Source organism: Cyprinus carpio, chromosome A4 (genome assembly GCF_018340385.1).
Source record: "Cyprinus carpio isolate SPL01 chromosome A4, ASM1834038v1, whole genome shotgun sequence".
NCBI classification, from domain to species: domain Eukaryota; kingdom Metazoa; phylum Chordata; class Actinopteri; order Cypriniformes; family Cyprinidae; genus Cyprinus; species Cyprinus carpio.
In genome coordinates, this window is record NC_056575.1 from 36,147,246 (window position 1) to 36,166,358 (window position 19,113).

Here is a 19,113-nt window from a genome sequence, read left to right on the forward strand (position 1 = left end):
CAAAGATTTCTGAAAGAAAACTCCACAAAATTATTAAGCAGCAACTTTGATAATAGTAAGAACCAGTATTAATAACTTAGCAGTAAATAATAATTGTGCACCAAATCAGCATATTAGAATGATTTCTGAAGAATCATGTGACACTGAAGACTGAAGTAATGGCTTTGCCATTACATGAGTAAACTGCGTTTTAAAACAAATTTGAATAGAAATATAAATTGTAATAGGATTTTAGAATATAACTGTTTGTACTGCATTTTTAATCAAATAAATGCAGCCTTGTTGAGCATAAGAGACTTCTTTTCAAAACAAGAATCTGAAAACAAACAGAAGGGGTGATCTGTGTAAAAATACATATAGCCTAACTGAGAAGAAGTGGCTTCTACCTACTGGAAAATGCTTCAGGTTTCCCAGAACATTAGAAGAAGTGGATGATGTGCTATTGATCCTTCCACAAGCGAAGAACTCAGGAATGCAGCTCGTCTTGTTGTTATAGTGATAGCAGTCTATCCATACCTTTGTATTTATCACTGTCTGATGGATTGTGTCTCTCAAGCATGAGCTGTAATTGTATGAGTGTGTATCTCTGTGTATTTGTGGGCTCTAGCATCAGTGCTCTAGTGATGTTTTTCAACTAGAATAATTATGGTAAATTGAGTTCTTTGAAGCAGTTCTTCTTTTCAAATGTAATTTGCAGTGACTCTGTTAACAGAATAATAGCGAAACTAACATCCAATCAATTGTGTGCCATAGTTAGATTCAGAGCAGGCATTGCAATACGTTGTTTTTCTTTGTTCTGCCCCTTATTTTGTTTTCTTTTATCAAGCTTTTAGAAGGAATGTTTCTATTTTGTGAAATTTTGATTGTAGGCACTGATAAAGTAGCACACATGAGCTTTTAGGGTAGTTTCTCTGTTGAACTAGGGCGATTTTTGCACACAGTATTTATTTTATTTAGAATTATATTTAGATATTTAGATACGAAGTATATTTATATTGCCTTTTAAGGAGTTGTTTTGATGTGAAATGTATTACCAATATATGCCGGTAATGTATGATTAAAATGATATGCCTGAAAGGGTTAATACCTGAGTTAAATCATGTAACTATAGTAGTAATATGAATAGGCCTTTTAAATGATTATAAAAAAATGTTTATTTAATTATACTTTGTTTTACAGGATACTGATAACATCAAATTATCAGATTACTAAGAGAACAATGAAAAAGATACAATTAAAGCCTTTTAATACAAGTAATTGTGCCACAGTGCTATATAACAGAGCAGTCCTCTGTATAGGAACATTGTTTTTACAGCGTTTCATGATATGTAAGTATAAAGCGCCACCTGCTGTTTGGAGAACAGCTCTACAGTAAGAATATATGTCCGAAGATTTCTGATCAGTCAGAAGGGTGAGAGATACTGAATTATGTTTGTAAACAGAACTTTACAGCACAACTTTACTTGTGTATGTTTGTATATATCAGTGGCGTTGCAGTGGCCATTGAACAGGAAAAACAGGTTGGCTATTATGATAACCCCGAAATAATAATAATAAAATGCAAAAGATAAGAAAAATTAATAAGAATATTAAAGAAAATACTATCAAAACAAATAGCCAAGTCTCTGGTCTTTCTCCACTTAAGGAGATATGAAAATCTCCAATGTTGATCTGAAATGACAAAGAATGAAATTTCCAACTCATTAAATATCTCATAAAGATGACCAAAATTATGATATTTTTTTGTTTGCGTGTTAAGATGAAACTTAACAGAGTAGTATTAACGGCAATAATCAAATCAGTCTATGAGATTGTCCTTCCCATAATCTATGCAAGAAAATATCAAAAACATACTTACAGTGAGTGAGTCCACTGCTGGGACGGCTCCTGATTCTCCTTTAATCTTACAGATGACGGCATTGGACTCAATCTTCTCCAGAACACACTGATACTGCTGCTTTCCTTGTAGACCCATCACAGTCACCTCACTCATACTCAAATTCAACATATCTGCCCTTTTCTGAGAAACAGAGAGTGTGGCATGGTTTGGAGGTTGTGAGTTTCACATTCTTATGTTCAGAAACATAATAATATTTACTGAGAAATTTTTTAGTACCCATGCATGGTACAACATGCAGACTGTACACTGATGTTAAACTCCCTGTATCACTAAACTCACCTTAATGTTCACCTGTAGATCATTGGCCACCTGTAAGCTGGTGAATCCAGTGAATTCTGGATCAGGCTTATAGGAGAAATAATCCACACAGTCCACAGTGGAGTTCCCAACATTCAGCAACAAGCTAAACTGACCACTGCCATCATAAGGACTGGAGAGAAACCACAAATCCTGAAAAAGAGAGACACTGAATATATAACTAATACATGTGGCATGTATTGAAACAACATGTAATCTGTGAATACAATAATAGAATAAATAATATTTTGTTTGAATTAATAAGTATCCACAGTCAATGAAGTACATTTGATAATTATACTAGCAAAGTAATGACAATCTGCCAAACTAGAACTCAAGTGAATATGGGCTGTTTGACTGTTGATCTTCATGTGACAGTGCTGTAAGCTGCTAGACTGGATCCTCTTTAGGGTAAAGCTCATTTTTAGCCTATGTAAGCTGTAATAATAAGCACACATCTTACCTCTGAGCTTGTGTTGTATTGTGTTTTCAGCACTTTATTAGAGGGGAAGACAGTAACTGATTCCACAAATTCCAGATTGCTCCCCTGAACATGAATCTTCCTTCCACCACTGAAGAGATATTTAACACAATTTAATCAAAAAGCACACTTCAGAATTAGTGAGGGGCCAAATCAGTAATATATGGTATAAAATAATATGTAATTATATTTATATGTAAATAAATAATAGTCCTATATTATTATATACAGTGCATTATTATATATAATAATACAATTGATAAAATATAATTAATAAATTAAATAATATAGAATACTTAAAAAAAAATTGTACATCTTGAAGATAGGATGGTAAAAAACGTTTACTTACAGGTGGGGGGGGGGTACAATGCTGTTTCATGCATTCAGAGTTATTTACACTCTTCAAGAGTTGGATTCTCATGCTAAGCATAGCCAAAGTTTCAAAAAAACGATTTGGACTTATAACAGCGTCGTCTTTCAGTGACAAATACACACTTCCGGGTTTCTTACAAATTTTGGAAAGTTTGTTTTGATTGTGGCTCTTCATGACGTCATGAATGGTGGAACTCCTTCTATTGGCATTTCTCCCGGAAGAGCACGCCCACACACACATCGACCAGAGAGAGAGCGAGAGCGTGCCCATCAACACGCTTCATTCAGCTGCGCTGCATGGGACTTGCTCGGGAAAAATGCATAGACTGTATAAAACATGGACATAGTGTCCGTGATGTCACCCATAGTTTTCTGAAGAGCGTTTTTGAAGCTTAAAGTGGGCGGAGCGTCTTGGCAACGCGTCACCGTGCGTCGGATAATCAGAAATGGTCAAAAGGCGGGAGCTGGTTTCTGAAGCCACACCCACCTAGCTCGACTGCAGTGTCAGCAGTGGCAATCCACCTGTCACTCAAGTGGCCATGCCCTTAATTATGCAGAACTTTAAGGCTTAATATAATTTAAACAGATGAGTTATAAAAAAAATCACCCGCCTCACATGAAGGGCAAAGTTAGCTATATTGACCAAAATAATTTTGTAATTCTGTAAACGTTTTTTTCTTTGGGAAAAAATTTTGGGCATTTTAACATTGACTCCCTTTTGCAGCCAGCCTCTAGCGGCCAGTTGATGAATTACTATTGAATTTTGAGTTTAAATTGCATTTTTAAGTTTATATATTGAATGTACTTGATGTATTATTTTATGTTGACATGCTTTAATGTGCGATAAGCTTTTTATTTTTCAAATGCTGTACATTATTGTAGGTCCTCTATGCCACGTCTCTCTCAAACGCGTCGTTTTCTACAAAGTCCCTCCTTATGACAAGCGAAGTCTGCTCTGATTGGCCAACTGACCCAGTGCATTGTGATTGGCCAAACACTGCAAGCACTCGTTGGAAATGTAACGCCCCTTTACATAATCACAAGCTTCATCTTTCAAAATAAATGTAAAGTCAGATAATAATGTCCTTAGTTTTACCATAACTTCAAGCCGAAAGGGGAACAGAGTCGTGGGACAGACACAGTGATAAAGCTTGTATGTGTTTGCAGGACACAAGCCACAGACGGTTAAGACATCTGACTCCACTGTGACCCTGTCTCTCTCTCTCTCTCTCTCACACACACACACACACACACGAGGTGCAAAACTCCGCATTTGAACAGTCAATAGCAATTACTTAATTACTTATCAAATACTTTACATACTTACAGTAGCTGTTTCAGAAGCACCAGATTGTCGTAGCAAAGTCAGAATAACCTCCTCTGGTTTATGAAACAGTCGTCCATAAAATGCATTGCTGTTCTGTTGTAAGTAATCTTAAAGATTCCTAAATGCATCTACTTTCGGAAGGACAAATAAAGTGCTTTTGCTTTCGCCTAGATACACAAAGCATCTCCCTGACATGGCTGCATCAACACTAACTGCTTTTACTGAAACCACGCCTTCTTTCCTTGCATGTACATTTGGGCGGCATTACACAAATATTTCCACATAGTGACGCAGATATGTGGGGGCGTGTTTGAATGAGCCGTTTTAGGGGGGCGTGGCAGAGACTTTACTTTGATAACGAATATTTCTTTGGATTTGAGACTTTAGTTTTTGCAACTTTACAGATCTTCTTCATGCACCAAGAGCTTGTAACACTCCAAAGAGAAAGGAAAAATTGAAATAGCATCATATGACCCCTTTAATTCACTTCCATGTTGGCTTCACGAGAGAGAGTGGGAGGTTGCCGCTTGGAAGAATGTCTCTAAGGAAGTGTGTTTTTGGTTGTAAGGGAAAGCTAACCTTGTACAGCTTTCAGAAGAATCCAGCGTTATGTAAACAGCGGATGCAGTTTTTTTTTCCGGAGCAGTTTCATTTTTATAAACAAGGCTCAGTTCGGCGCTGGATTTGCACATTGTTTGATACTGAAAGATGGAGCGGTCCCAGCTATAAAAGATCCGCCCACTGCACTCCTCCAGGAGCTCGGCTGTTTTCGGAGAGAATCGTAAAGCTGTATCTTTCTTTTATGAATACGATAAAACTAAATACTTTTTGGAGATATGAAGAATGCAGTACTACTCTGTAGGTACTCAAGATTAATATGAGATTGGATGAAATTGTGTGTGTTAGGTCCCCTTTAATAATCATACTACAAGTGTCATAATGAAAATCTATATATATCTGAATAACAAAAAAATGTCAAAAACTGTCGATAAGAAGTTCCAACAATAATAGAAAAGCAAATGCATGTGTGTGGGAAGTTGATCAGACAAGGGTCTGAAATGGTCTGACCTGCTCCAGCTGACTGTGGGGTGTATTCCAGTGCAGCTGGGCTGAGAACCGTAAGTGATGATGGTGTTACCATGACAACGGGCGTCAGGAGTAACAACACACACTTTCACTGTTCCTTTAGTTCCACTGGGAGGAATGTGGAACCTTAAAGTGTCACTGGAGCGATCAAACACTGGAGATCTGAAGGTAAAGATATAAAGTATGATTTATCTGAATCTACACACATTCAAATATACGACTGAACAATCACAGAGTCTCACTCTTTAGGAATGCAGTCCAGATCCCCTTGAATACGGATTTTAGTAACAGTTTCCAGGTTCCTTCCTCTTAGTAAAACATTTTTTTTGCCATGGAAAGAAACCTTGTTGGGCTCCAGAGAGAGAATTTCTGGCTTCTATGGGACACCAAAGTTTCTTATTAAAACATTTTTTTTGCCATGGAAAGAAACCTTGTTGGGCTCCAGAGAGAGAATTTCTCAGCCTCTTCTAAAGTCATGTTTATTTGAAATAGGAACATACTGAAAAAAACAACATCCCTATTCTGTGACGCTGGGCACATAATCAGTATGACACTTACATTTGTAGACCATCTCAGAGAGAAGATATTTACATGCATCCTAAAGAGTAAAGAAAGAGCAGCTCAAGTACTTCCTGAGTTCATTCAGTCAACACAGTGATAGTTCAGCTATCAACAGTAAATTAATATGAATTTATTAAGGTCCCCCCCCCCAATACAGATATACTGAAGCACTGGATTGTCTCACCTGTATGTGTAACTGCTCTCCAGGCCCATGTGTCCATTCACAATGCTTGGAGGAAGAGGACCAGTGACACCCAGATGAGACACACTGCACACACCTGCATTTAATTAATGTTATTTATAATTTTAAAATAGGAGTTCAAAGTCTTTCAAAACTCTTATAGACTGCGTTTTTTCTCACTGTGTATACGAAGCATTTGGTGAATTTTCTGTGATACTTGAGCAGTTTGTCAGTGTTAGCGTCTCTGTGATCTTCTGATCCTCAATAGTAACAGTAGCAGAGACTCTTAAACCTGAACAGATTATCAAAATGTTTATAATCATAAACAATCATATAGCACATAAAAACTTTACTGAAGGAGAACCAACCTCCAGTATATTGTAGCTGGTCAGAAAAACTACAGGAGCAGTTTGGGAAAACTGCAGGTGGATCAGATCCGTCACACAAGATATCACTTTCTTTAGTGAAGGTACATGAGAAGGCAGGATTTCCTGTGCTCTCCAGACTCAAGGAAAGATGTAGAGTAATCTGTGTAGAAGAAGGCAATGGCTGGTAAAGAGTAGTCTTGTAAATATTTACTAAATGATAATAAGTAAATAATTCTAGACAATGTCTGCCTTTCTAGAAGAATTCTCTGCCATCTGAAAAGAAAACAGCTGTGTCTGAAGAGAGTTTTTTGGGATGGACACCCATGAAGTATCTGAACATTCATCTTGAGTAGAACATCTAGATAAAAACAGGACCAGTCAGTATATCACTTCAGAACTGTTTGCACACTGCTCATCTTGTCTATGTACTGCTGAAAAGAAGAAGTTAATGTAGCATGTGCTTCTAGAATTAGGCATATTTATTTAGTGTAGATGCAGCCTGAAGCAGATTTTCATGTGTGACGTGTGAAAAAAATCACGTGATAAAGACAGACTGACCTCTGTATGTTTTACACACCAGCCGCAGAGAGGATCCAGAGCAGCTCTGCAGTCTTTCAGAGTGATGTATTTAGCACACAAAACCACAGACACTCTTCTTAACTACATGAACAACATGAGCAGAAAGAGAGATGTATGATGATTCGACCTAACACACAGTAAAGTGTCTGAATACTGCCTGAATTAGTAACTTCTGCATAGTTTTAATTCAGAGGTTTGCAACTGTGGGGAATGGGAGAATTGCTTTTTTTCACAGATTAAAATATGGTCTTGGATCAGCTTCTTGGTCAAAAGTAAAAAAAAAATCCTTTTTATATTGATCTTGAAAAGCAGTATAACTTTTTACTTTTTCTTTTGGTCGAAAAGTTTAAGTAATTTTTATAAAATTATAATGGTACATACAGGAACTATTGATTATTCAATATTTTAAAGATTTTTTTCACTATAGTAGTATATATACTATATATAATATTTGTATTGTTTGTTAATTGCACATTTCTAAACTTCACCTGTTTCCTCAAAGCGATGTAGATATGTTTGAAATCTACTGGATCAAAGTGCATTCTGGGAAACACTGCTCGCTCATCATCAGATTTGAAAAGCACTGTTGGACAGCCTGGTGTGAATTTCTCATCCAACATAAGCTAGAAAAACAATCAGAAATACAAATCATGAATTATGACATGAGTAATTCAAATGCAGAATTAAAAAACAGCTTAGAGCCATAGTCTATGTGTAAATTGAAATGGTCTGCAGGTATTTAGTGTGTAAATGAAAATGATGGACAGATATTTAAAGGCATGCGTGTTGGAGATAGAAGTGAAGCAGACCTTTATGAGTTGGCCATCACTGGTTCCTATGAACAACACAATCCAAGATCCACTTCTAACTGCTGCCACTGCTGACATTGAGCTGTACTTGAACACCACAGAGAGCGGCTGAAGTTCAGTATCACTCTGAAACACAGACAACAAAATTAAACTTTATATGACTTTAGTTCAATTACGTTTAATCATGCAACATATTCAGGTTATTCTATCTTTATATAGTAAAATGTTGCTCTTATTTTAAAAAATTTAGTTCAATTACGTTAAACACATTAATACAAATTCCAACCTCAGAACCACATGGGCTTTCACCATTATAGCAGAAGCCCTTCACTCGTCCTTTAACATTACTGATGTCGTACAGAGCCAGCGCGCTGTTCTCCGGATCCTGCTGATTCTGTGCACTGAACACACCTGCCCAAATAACTCCGTTCACTGAGGGAATAACGGTGCAGGCGACGAGCACCGGACGAGCTTTATCACTGCAGCATCGTATCGTTGCAGCCTGTAGGGATTTGAAGATTTCTATCTTTTTTTCTTTAGAGCTGTTCATCCACAGGACAAGCACCTTCGTCTCTGAGTCAATCTTTGTGTTGAGAAATAAGTATGATTCTGAGGGTGAAACTCTCTGGAATCCATCAACAAACTCCACATCTCTCACAGTGCTCTGAATGATGGCATCTGATCCTTCTGCTATTCTTGAGAAAATCCCACCTGTTTGAGACTGTAAAGTGTTCCACAAGATAACAACAGAATACCTGGTGTCTTGAGGTTTTGCGTCATCATCTTTTTTCCCAACCAAAAGGTACCTATTGCTACTTGTACCGGCTATGAAGGCAACAGATTTCTCATCCTGTCGCGGTCCAACCAATACGTAACTTACATAGTAAATGCTGTTTGTGATGTCATTTATATCAAGAACCTCACAATATCCATCATTAAAAGTCCCACACGTTATCAAGGTGCTGTTGAGGTCAAAAGGCACCAGGATGTTGACTCTGTTGTGTTCAGTGATGTCTTTCCTCTTCTCCTCAGAAAGATTGTGACTCATCTGATGTAGTCGATGATCAGTAAGAACAAATACCTTACTGTTACCAACTACAAAGTCCTTGATGACTGAATCAAAGTTCACCACATCACCGCAAATGCAATATTTCAAAAGTACAAGAATTCCAAGTAATCTTCTCATCTTATCTGGTGAGCAGCTGAAGTTTAGAGATCTTGTCAAAGAAATAAACTGCTCTCAGTAGTCGACTGAAGTGAAAACCGCAGATGACTTCCGCGCAACAAACCAACAATTTATTGAGATGAGGGCCGAGGTCTACATTTTTTTTGTTGTTGTTGTTGGGTATTGGTACTGTGCCAAACTTGTACTCAAAGTATACATACGTTTACCTGGCAGAGTGCAAGTAAAACAACACATTTAATCACAGTGTTAGGTGTGTTTTTATAACTTTGTGCCATAACTCAGTGTCCGTGCAACTAACTAAACTGCTCTAGAAATAAATATCAAACAACATTGTTAGCCTGAAAAAATATCATAAAGCCCATAACTACTATGTACAAAAATAATTTGCTGCAACAGTTTCTCCATACTTTTATTTTTATCACTGTCTAATGATAATGATCGTTCAGGGGTGCTTTAAAACCGATTGTGTGGTTAAGCCACAAGATTTTGAAAGATATTTTAGTGTCCTGAAGATATTTCGTAAATATTCTATTACAGATATTTAGATATAAACTAGATAAAATTATATTATTATATTTAAAAATCACATCAAAAATGGACCTTGAGTCTCAGACTGCATATTAACATTTTGTTCTTACCATGTATGCCTTTACATGGAACTCTGTGCTTGAAGAGGCAAACAGTCATGTAACTATATTAATAATCTGATCAAGACTTTAAAATTAGCCATAAAGATATCTGATTAATTATGCAGTGCGAACTGGACTGTGCGCTGAGTGCTCTGAAATTGTGCTCTGATGACGTTGTGTTAATCTGTATTTGTCCATTTAAATATAGACCAGACTATAATAGATTTCATAATGTATATAGGCATTTTTATTAGTAAATATGCTGTTTAATGCAGTATATGGATAACAGTTATCAGATTAATAACAGCAAAATAATTGTGGGTGTACGATGAAAAAATTACAAACAGTATCTTCGACAACAGAATAATTACTGCAGAACTAAATAACAGACCTGTCCTAGGAACCTTGAATTGACTGCTTCTACAGTGTATCATAAATGAGCAGATAGCGCCACCTGCTGTTCTTCCAAAGAATGGAAATATAAATGAAATAAGCATTATATCATATTCTTTATGAATTACAGTGAACATAACATAAAACATATTGTGTCAATTAAAGCTGAAATATAAATATTTGATTATAAACAGATATTAAATTTATAGACGTCTCTAATCTTTGGAATTAAAAATTCTAGTTTTTCTTCTTTTTTTTATTTTTTCCTCTGGAAGATGCCGAGAATCATTTTTCCTTCATACATGGCCAGGTGTATTCTGTGGACTGAGGCAGAACAGATTCTTTGTACTACTCATCCCGAGAACATAATTCCCAACCGTGACCTGAAATGACAATGAAAGAAGTTTCTTTTCATCTTAATGTAAATCTTTTAACTTTACAAAGCAGTGTTATCAGGTCAAATTAAATTTAAAAATCCATGGAATTACCAAACAATTGAAAATACCAAAAACATACTTACAGTGAGTGAGTCCACTACTGGGACGGCTCCTGATTCTCCTTTAATCTTACAGATGACGGCACTGGACTCAATCTTCTCCAAATCACACGGATACTGCTGATCTCTCTGTAGACCCATCACAGTCACCTCACTCATACTCAAATTCAACATATCTGCCCTTTTCTGAGAAACAAGAGTCCCAAAAGAGTAATTAGTCCCATTTAATGCCACAGTTGCCAGCTCAAATTCTAGGCGACAGATCTTGCTCTTCTGAAGAAGTTTTTTACCTGAATGTTTCACCTGTAGATCATTGGCCAACTGTACGGTGGTGAATTCAGTGAATTCTGGATCAGGCTTGTAGAGGAAATAATCCCACCACAGTCCACAGTGGAGTTCTGAACATTTAACAGCAAACTAAACAGACCACGGCCGTCATAAGGATGGGAGTGAAACCACACATCCTGAGAAAGAGAGACAATGAAATTATGTCTCTAATGCATCCCAATGTGCCTCCGTATACTACGCCTTTAAATTATGCACTCTTTTGGTGAAGAAAAAAGTACACACTTTTGAGTGTGTAGTAGAAGTGTAGGCATGCTTTGGGACATATGATCATGTCAAACACATTGCCTCTTTAATGGTCCGCGCTCTGGTCGCTTTGTTAAAATGCACCCTGTTATTGTAAACTGGCCTGTCAATCATCTTGTCACAGTTAACATCCTCCACATTTCATTTATTTTACTACTGTATTGGAGAGAAAGGAAGTAGCATGTTGATCTGCCAGCCGTGAGACTTTATGCAGAGAGCTCATATTTTTTGCATAATGATGCATTTAAAAGATAATGGCCGAATGGATGTTTATAAAAGTTCACATTGTTTGTACTGTTGTAGCATTCACCTTTCAGCACACCCATTACTCCGCCCTGCAGCGACCCCTGTCTCAAAACCAATTAGAAAGACCTTCATTCCATGCCCTAATCTTTTCTCCATGGTCACTGCTCCAACCTGCAGTTATCCCTACGTGAATGGAACAGCACTGTACTTGATAACGTCACTCAGCTTGTCTTGGCTACTCCGGTTACCTTCAATGTTTGTATTTTTATAATAAAACGAAATATGATACCAAACATCACTTCCTCTTTTTGTCTTCATTTAAACATATTTATAGCCACAAAAATGTGGTTCAGGAAACACATACATACTTTACCTTCACTGTATCAATATTTATGATAAAATGAAATATAAAATAATACCTAATCACTGATAACAGGCATGTTCAAATGGCGGACCACGGTCCAGGTCCGACCTTGGCTTGGCTCCAAACAGGCCACAAGACATAATGGCAACAGCAGCACCATTTTAACATTTCGAAATAAAATGAGCAGTGCTTCAAAACAATGGAGTGGTACACACCCAAAAGCGCTCAGGGTCATTTATTGTAATGATCTTTTGGTGTTATAACCCCTAATATATATATATATTTTAATCTAGAGCCAAACGGGCTTCATTTAAGCCCTTCCCATCTGCGTTGTTTTCTTAACCACCCCCCACACTCCTAAACCAATGCACTTACACACACACACACACACACACACATTGAAAAAAGTCCTCTGCATTATTTCTCCTCCTCTCTAACTTTTTCACATAATAATACTATAAGTTTTTAAACCCTGAAAAAAAAATCCTCCTCATAGCAAAACTAGCTTTTGTTGAAACCAAGCTGCCAGCAGGACTCATTTTCTCTTCATTGTGATGTCACACTGTGGTTGATATTTGCATCATTTACTAACATACAGTAAGTGTACCTCAAGGGACATATTAAACTAGCCCCATGCACTACATGTGTGAATATGGGCTTTTTGAAGATTCACTTAAGTTATAAACAGCTGACGTCTGTGTCAGATACAGCAGGAGTAATAACACATCTTACCCCTGAGCTTGTGTTGTATTGTGTTTTCAGCACTTTATTAGAGGGAAGTACAGTAACTGACTCCACTAATTCCAGATTGCTCCCCTGAACATGAATCTTCCTTCCACCACTAAATGAAGAGATTAAAAACAATTTCAGCCAGTGATACATGATATGAAGCTATAATAAAGCACAGAATTAAAGCTTTAATTCTAACCACTCATTTTTTGTGCATGTGAGTTTCACATACACAAACACACAGACACACAACATAACATTTCCACAACCAATAAAAGTGAAACCTTCCATAAATATTAAGAATTGCCTGGTTGTCAGAAAACAATTTGCTCTTGCTAAACTTTAAGCAAGATTAGTCTAAGGTTAGTTTTTCATCTCTTCTAATTTTATCTCTGCAGATCTATACTTTCACTCTAATTTGTCCATATAAACAACATTCTTGCCAATTTCATGACTAAAATAGTCTGTGTGACATAAGATTCACTACGATGAGCATGAAAGTTAGTCTGAAATGACCTGCTCCAGCTGACAGTGGGCTGTGATTCCAGTGCAGCTGGGCTGAGAACTGTAAGTGATGATGCTGTTACCATGACAACGGTCGTCAGGTGTTACAACACACACTTTCACCGTTCCTTTTGGTTCCACTGGGAGGAATGTGGAACCTTAAAGTGTCACTGGAGCGATCAAACACACTGGAGATCTGAGGTAAAGATATAAAGTATGATTTATCTGAATCTACACACATTCATATATACGACTGAACAATCACAGAGTCTCACTCTTTAGGAATGCAGTCCAGATCCCCTTGATACGGATTTTAGTAACAGATTTCCAGGTTCCTTCCTCTTAGTAAAAACATTGTTTCTGCCATGGAAAGAAACCTTATTTGGCTCCAGAGAGAGAATCTCTGGCTTCTACAAAACACACACACATTTCAACTCCATATGACCACAGTATTTTTTAATGAACAATAGAAGTTAAAGGGAACTTAATAATAATAACATGTAAATTAATGAACAATAGAAGTTAAAGGGAACTTAATAATAATAACATGTAAATACATTGCTCTGAAGAAACAGGTGAGGATTAAAAAGGTCAATAAAAAAGTGAAGAGAAAACAACTGTTGTTTTAAATAAAAAGTTTATATGTAAATTTTCCTACCACCTCATAGAGCAGATCTTTACATGCATCCTAAAAAAAAATTGGAAAGAGAGAGAACTCTGTGTGATACATTTACTTCCTGTATTCACAAAATGCAATGCTATTTCAGCTATCAACAATGCATTAATATAATTTTAACACTTTATGAAAGTTATGCAGTTTACCAATGCACATATAATGAAGCACTGAATTGGTTACACATTGTCTCACCTGTATGTGTAACTGCGGCCCACGTCCATGTGTCCAATCACAACGCTTGGAGGAAGAGGACCAGTGACACCCAGAAGAGACACACTGCACACACCTGCATAAATGCACATATGATGTGTTAATATAAAAGATAAACTGTGTTATCATTTCTGCACTGTTTTTTTTTCCCCACTGCATTTAATTTTCTCACTTTGTGTAAGAATTTGGTGAATTATCTTTGATACCAGAGCAGTTCCTCAGCGTCAGCATCTCTGTGATCTTCTGATCCTTCAATAGTAACTGTAGCAGAGACTTTTAAACCTGAACAGGTTACCAACACGTTTCTGATTATGAACAATCATCACTCTGCCTACATAAATTCATTGTATAATAGCACATATATGACTTCTTTAAAGGAGAACCAACCTCTAGTGTATAGACCCTCTGATCAGGAAAACTACAGGAGCAGTTTGGGAGAACTGCAGGTGGATCAGACCCGTCACACAAGTTTACACTTCGTTAGTGAAGGTACATGAGAAGGCAGGATTTCCTGTGCTCTTCAGACTCAATGAAAGATGTAGAGTAACCTGTGTTGGAGAGGCAATGGCTGGTAAAGAGTAGAGTAGTAGTAAACATTTTCTAAATGATAATTATGAAAATACTTGATATTGATGTCTACAGTACCTTTCTAGAAGAAATCTCTGCTATCTGAAAAGAAAACAGCGTGTCTGAAGAGAGTTTTTTTGGGATGGACACCCATGAAGTATCTGAACTTCATCTTGAGTAGAACATCTAGATAAAAAAACAGGGATCAGTCCAGTATATCACTACAGAACTGTTTGCACACTGCTCATCGTGTCTATGTACTGCAGATGATATAAGTTAACATGCTGTTTTCTATAGTTAGGGCATATTTAGTGCAGATGCAGCCTAAGAGCAGATCTCATGTGTGAAAAAATGATGCATCACACATAATAAAGGCAGGTGTTTGGGTGACCTCGTATGTTCACGCACCCAGCCGCAGAAGAGGATCAGAGCAAAGCTCTGCAGTCTTTCAGAGTGATGTATTCACAGCACACGAAACCACAGGCACTCTTCTTACCTACAGTTCATAAGAAATGATTGAAAGGAAAGAGACACATCTATTTTAGAGTCATTCTTTGAAGCCAGTTTTTTCTTTTTGTTTAGAGGTTTTTATTATTGATTTCAGCAAATATTTAAGAATTCTTCACAAAAATATATATTCTATCTTCTATCTGATCATTCTATTCTACATTCCATTGTTGGGAAAGTAATAAAAAAAAATCCCCCCACTCAAATCACACACTATTACAAAAAGATAACTAACATGAACAATGAACAATACATTTATTACAGTTTTATTAATCTTTGTTAATTTTTAGTTAATGAAATACAGTCGTTTCATTGTTAGTTCAATGATAATTCACACTTGCATTGGATGCTAATGCTAACAAGCACAAAACTTTGATTTTAATGCATTAGTAAGTGTTGACATTAACTAAGATTAATAAATGCTGTTGAAGTATTGATCATATTCATTAGTTCATGTTAACTAATAGAACTCTATTGTAAAGTGTTACCAAGATATGTAATGGAAACTGAACTGACAGAAAATGTCGACGGTAAGGAGACTGATATCAGAGCTATAACATGCAATAGCACATTTAGTGTCATTTAACTGAGTGTCATTTAGGTTTTAATGACTTTTTATTACTCTTTCAAGCTCTTTTAACATTTTTTAATGGTTTTTTTGGTTTGCAGCCAGAACAGGACAAACAGGTTTACATTTTAGACAGCGTAAGTTCAGAGGCTGTGTTTGAGTCTGGGGTTGTTTTTTATGTTTCTGATTTTCTAGGTTTTATTAAAAGTTGTGATGGGACATGTCCCCTACATCCCCAGCGTATTCTACACCCAATGGCTAATTTAATCCTCACGCTTTTTCTTTCTTTTCTTCAGAGCAGTGTAGATATATTTGAAATTTACTGGATTTCAAGGTGCATTCTGGGAAACACGTGCTCGCTTCATCATCAGAATTGAAAAGTCACTGTTGTTGAACAGCCTTGGTGTGAATTTCTCATCCCAACACAAGCTAGAAAAGCAAATAATAACAGAAATACAAATTATGAATATTGTCTGCAGTAGTTCAAATGCAGAATTAAAACATAGAACAAGCTTAGAGTTATATTTGTAAATGGAAATGTTGTTGCAGGTATTTAGAAATGAAAACCCATTGAGACTAGTGAAAATAAAGGCACATGTGTGAGGTGAGGTGAAGCAGACCTTTATGAGTTGGCCATACAACTGGTTCCTATGAACAACACAATCCAGTATCCACTTCTAACTGCTGCCACTGCTGACATGAACGTACTTGAACACCACAGAGGCGCGGCTGAAGTTCAGTATCACACTCTGAAACAACACGACAACAAAATCAACTTTATGTGATCTTTAACTAAAATATTACAATTACGTTTCATCATGCAGTATATATTCTATCTATTACAAAATGTTTATCCATATTTCAATAAGACAAAAATGCTGTTTTCTTCTTATTTTTATAAGCTTATATGATGAAATAATATCCAACCTCTGAACCACAAGGTTTTCACCATACGCGCAGAAGCCCTTCACTCGTCCTTTAACATTCCTGATGTCGTACAGAGCCAGCGCGCTGTTTCTCCGGATCCTGATCTGCTGATTCTGTGCAACTGAAGCACACGACTGCCCAGAAATAACTCCCGTTCACTGAGGGAATAACAGTGCAGGCGACGAGCACCGGACGAGCTTTATCACTGCAGCATCGTATCATTGCAGCCTGTAGGGATTTTAAGATTTCTATCTTTTTTTCTTTAGAGCTGTTCATCCACAGGACGAGCACTTTCCTCTCGGAGTCAGTCTTTGCGTTGAGAAATAAGTATGATTATGCGGGGTTGGTGAAACTCTCTGGAATCCATCAACAAACTCCACATCTCTCACAGTGCTCTGAATCAATGGGCATCTGATCCTTCCGCTATTCTGAGGAAAATCCCACCTGTTTGAGACTGTAAAGTGTTCCACAAGATAACAACAGAATACCTGGTGTCTTGAGGTTTTGCATCGTCGTCTTTTTTCCCAACCAAAAGGTACCTGTCTTGACTTGTATCCGGTTATGAAGGCAACAGATTTCCTCATCCTGTCGTGTGTCCTATCAGTATATAACTTGCATAGTAAATACTAGTTTGTAATGTCATTTATATCATGTAACCGCACAATAGGCCTCATTAAAAGTCCCACACGTTATCAAGGTGCTGTTGAGGTCAAAGGCAACCAGGATGTTGACTCTGTTGTGTTCAGTGATGTCTTTCCTCTTCTCTTCATAAAGATCATGTCTCATCTGATGTAGTCGATGGTCTGTAATAACATATAACTTACCATTACCAACTACAAAGTCCTTGATGTCTGAATCAAAGTTCACCACATCACTGCAAATGCAAAATTTCAAAAGTACAAGTGTTCCAAGTAAGTATCCTCTCATCTTGCATATCGGATGAGCAGCTAAATTAATGGAGATCCTGTCACAGAGAGACAACTGTGCTCAGATGTGTCCACTGGTGAAGTGGATGAAAGTGAAAGCAACATGGTCAAAATGAGGGCAGGGGCATAAAAAAAAAAAGAAAAAGATGCCTGTTTAACTGTGTTTTGCATTTACCTGCGTATTTAATAGCAAGCCTATACCATTATAAAATTAACCAATGAAGATAGAGGTTTGTAAAGCAACAATTAAACACAATATTCTTGTGTTTTATCACAGTTTTTTCCCAGTGCCCCTAAATATGTAGGCTAATGCCCTAATATGTTTGTTTTTACTTGAAAATGTTATATTACAACAAGAATTAAAAGTTCAGTATGTATGCATGTAGAATGTCTGTCTTTTGGTCTTATGAGTAGTGTGGTAGAAGAGTGGAAGTTGTGCTCTGTTTGTGGGTGTGTCTATTGCGCACATGAGTGTTCCTTTGGAGGAGGGGCCAATGGCTGAACATGAACAGTTGTACACTTTGTCGAGGAAGTTGCAGTTTAAAAATCAATTAATTTTAAAAAGAGGTAGTTAAACGTTTTTAAATGTGTATCTAACAGAACAAATGTCGATGATACAAATGCCCAATACCCCTTGTCACTGAACAATATCTGAGTTCTTTAAATGATGCATCAAGCACCATAATTTTATAGCCATTGCACAAACCAGCAAGCTCTGGTTTTTCACACTCTCCTCAGAGAAAGAAAGTTTTGTCACACAAAGCTGTCACTCGGGGGTAGGTCCGCTCTTAGACAAGTACTATATAATGTTACCATTTAGGGCAAATAAGGTACAGAGGTGTACCTTTTGAAAGGATACAGCATAATAAATATGCATATATATAATAATATTAGCTGCAAGCAGTGATGTCGGGGTTCCAGCCCATAAGGCCTTTATGTGCTGTCTATGCTGTTAGGGTCGATAGGACAAACATGGAAACGTATGGCGGACACCAGAACCATCAAGGAGGGGAGAATAACGATCCACACACACACAGTAATAAAAGGGTTCAACTATAGTACTCAACACATTGCTGTATGGCTTAATTGAAACAAAGCATGCCTCACACAGGCCATGCTCACCACGCACCCACACACATCACACACACACCACGCACACGCAACACACATGCCACACACACACACACACACACACGCACAGAAGCGCACAACGCACACCGCCCACTCACACCACAACACACAACACACCACACATTCTGTTGTATATATAGATATTTAAAAAAAATAACTGATAGGTAACCACATCTATATGCTTACCTGCAAGCCCCTCCAGTTTATAATATTTTTCAGCTTTGAAACTGTAATTCCAATGTAGCTTAGTTGTAAAAGCTAATATGTCTGGATAAACTGCACTGGTAACCTATTTACAAAAGCAAAGAAATTAGCTTATGTGGTGCTATCTTTGACTATACATTTTTGTAATGTTAATAATTGATTTCATACTGTCTAAATTTAAATCCAAAAGTTCTTAGACCTGAGATAAATAAGTTTATTATATATGTAGAATTGAGCCAATGAGTGATTACTCTGTGGCTTGCCATCCTAGTGGTATTTAATAGCAATTTCACGGCGA

General features: G+C 37.0%; 1 protein-coding gene and 3 long non-coding RNA genes across 4 annotated transcripts; all 4 read right to left on the reverse strand.

Annotated features, from left to right (window-relative positions):
* Nucleotides 1–2,150: 2,150 nt before the first annotated feature.
* LOC109067649 (plexin-C1-like) lies at nucleotides 2,151–9,214 on the reverse strand. Its single transcript, XM_042746024.1, has 13 exons — nucleotides 8,248–9,214; nucleotides 7,962–8,087; nucleotides 7,641–7,775; nucleotides 7,142–7,233; nucleotides 6,844–6,940; nucleotides 6,574–6,754; nucleotides 6,386–6,488; nucleotides 6,209–6,302; nucleotides 6,032–6,061; nucleotides 5,706–5,839; nucleotides 5,446–5,625; nucleotides 2,661–2,769; nucleotides 2,151–2,350 (listed from the first exon to the last, which is right to left on the reverse strand). The coding sequence occupies exons 1-13, from the start codon at nucleotides 9,145–9,147 to the stop codon at nucleotides 2,153–2,155; spliced, it is 2,379 nt and encodes a 792-aa protein (XP_042601958.1). The 5' UTR covers nucleotides 9,148–9,214; the 3' UTR covers nucleotides 2,151–2,152.
* A 1,161-nt stretch (nucleotides 9,215–10,375) lies between these two features.
* On the reverse strand, nucleotides 10,376–11,029 carry LOC122140868. The gene is made up of 3 exons (XR_006157403.1): nucleotides 10,956–11,029; nucleotides 10,690–10,851; nucleotides 10,376–10,552 (listed from the first exon to the last, which is right to left on the reverse strand). It is a non-coding gene; the product is annotated as an uncharacterized LOC122140868 (long non-coding RNA).
* A 16-nt stretch (nucleotides 11,030–11,045) lies between these two features.
* Nucleotides 11,046–13,134, reverse strand: LOC109067660. The gene is made up of 3 exons (XR_006157408.1): nucleotides 13,112–13,134; nucleotides 12,599–12,707; nucleotides 11,046–11,129 (listed from the first exon to the last, which is right to left on the reverse strand). It is a non-coding gene; the product is annotated as an uncharacterized LOC109067660 (long non-coding RNA).
* A 572-nt stretch (nucleotides 13,135–13,706) lies between these two features.
* On the reverse strand, nucleotides 13,707–14,236 carry LOC109087529. The gene is made up of 3 exons (XR_006157404.1): nucleotides 14,158–14,236; nucleotides 13,968–14,061; nucleotides 13,707–13,787 (listed from the first exon to the last, which is right to left on the reverse strand). It is a non-coding gene; the product is annotated as an uncharacterized LOC109087529 (long non-coding RNA).
* Nucleotides 14,237–19,113: the final 4,877 nt, after the last annotated feature.

Coding starts and splice junctions, on each gene's coding strand:
- LOC109067649 (XM_042746024.1), bottom strand. CDS start 9,147: ATGAGAAGATTACTTGGAATTCTTGTACTTTTGAAATATTGCATTTGC. Junction 8,088..8,247: donor AAAGCCCATGTGGTTCTGAG/GTTGGAATTTGT, acceptor TCTGTGTTTCAG/AGTGATACTGAACTTCAGCC. Junction 6,489..6,573: donor CCAGCTACAATATACTGGAG/GTTGGTTCTCCT, acceptor CAGGTTTAAGAG/TCTCTGCTACTGTTACTATT.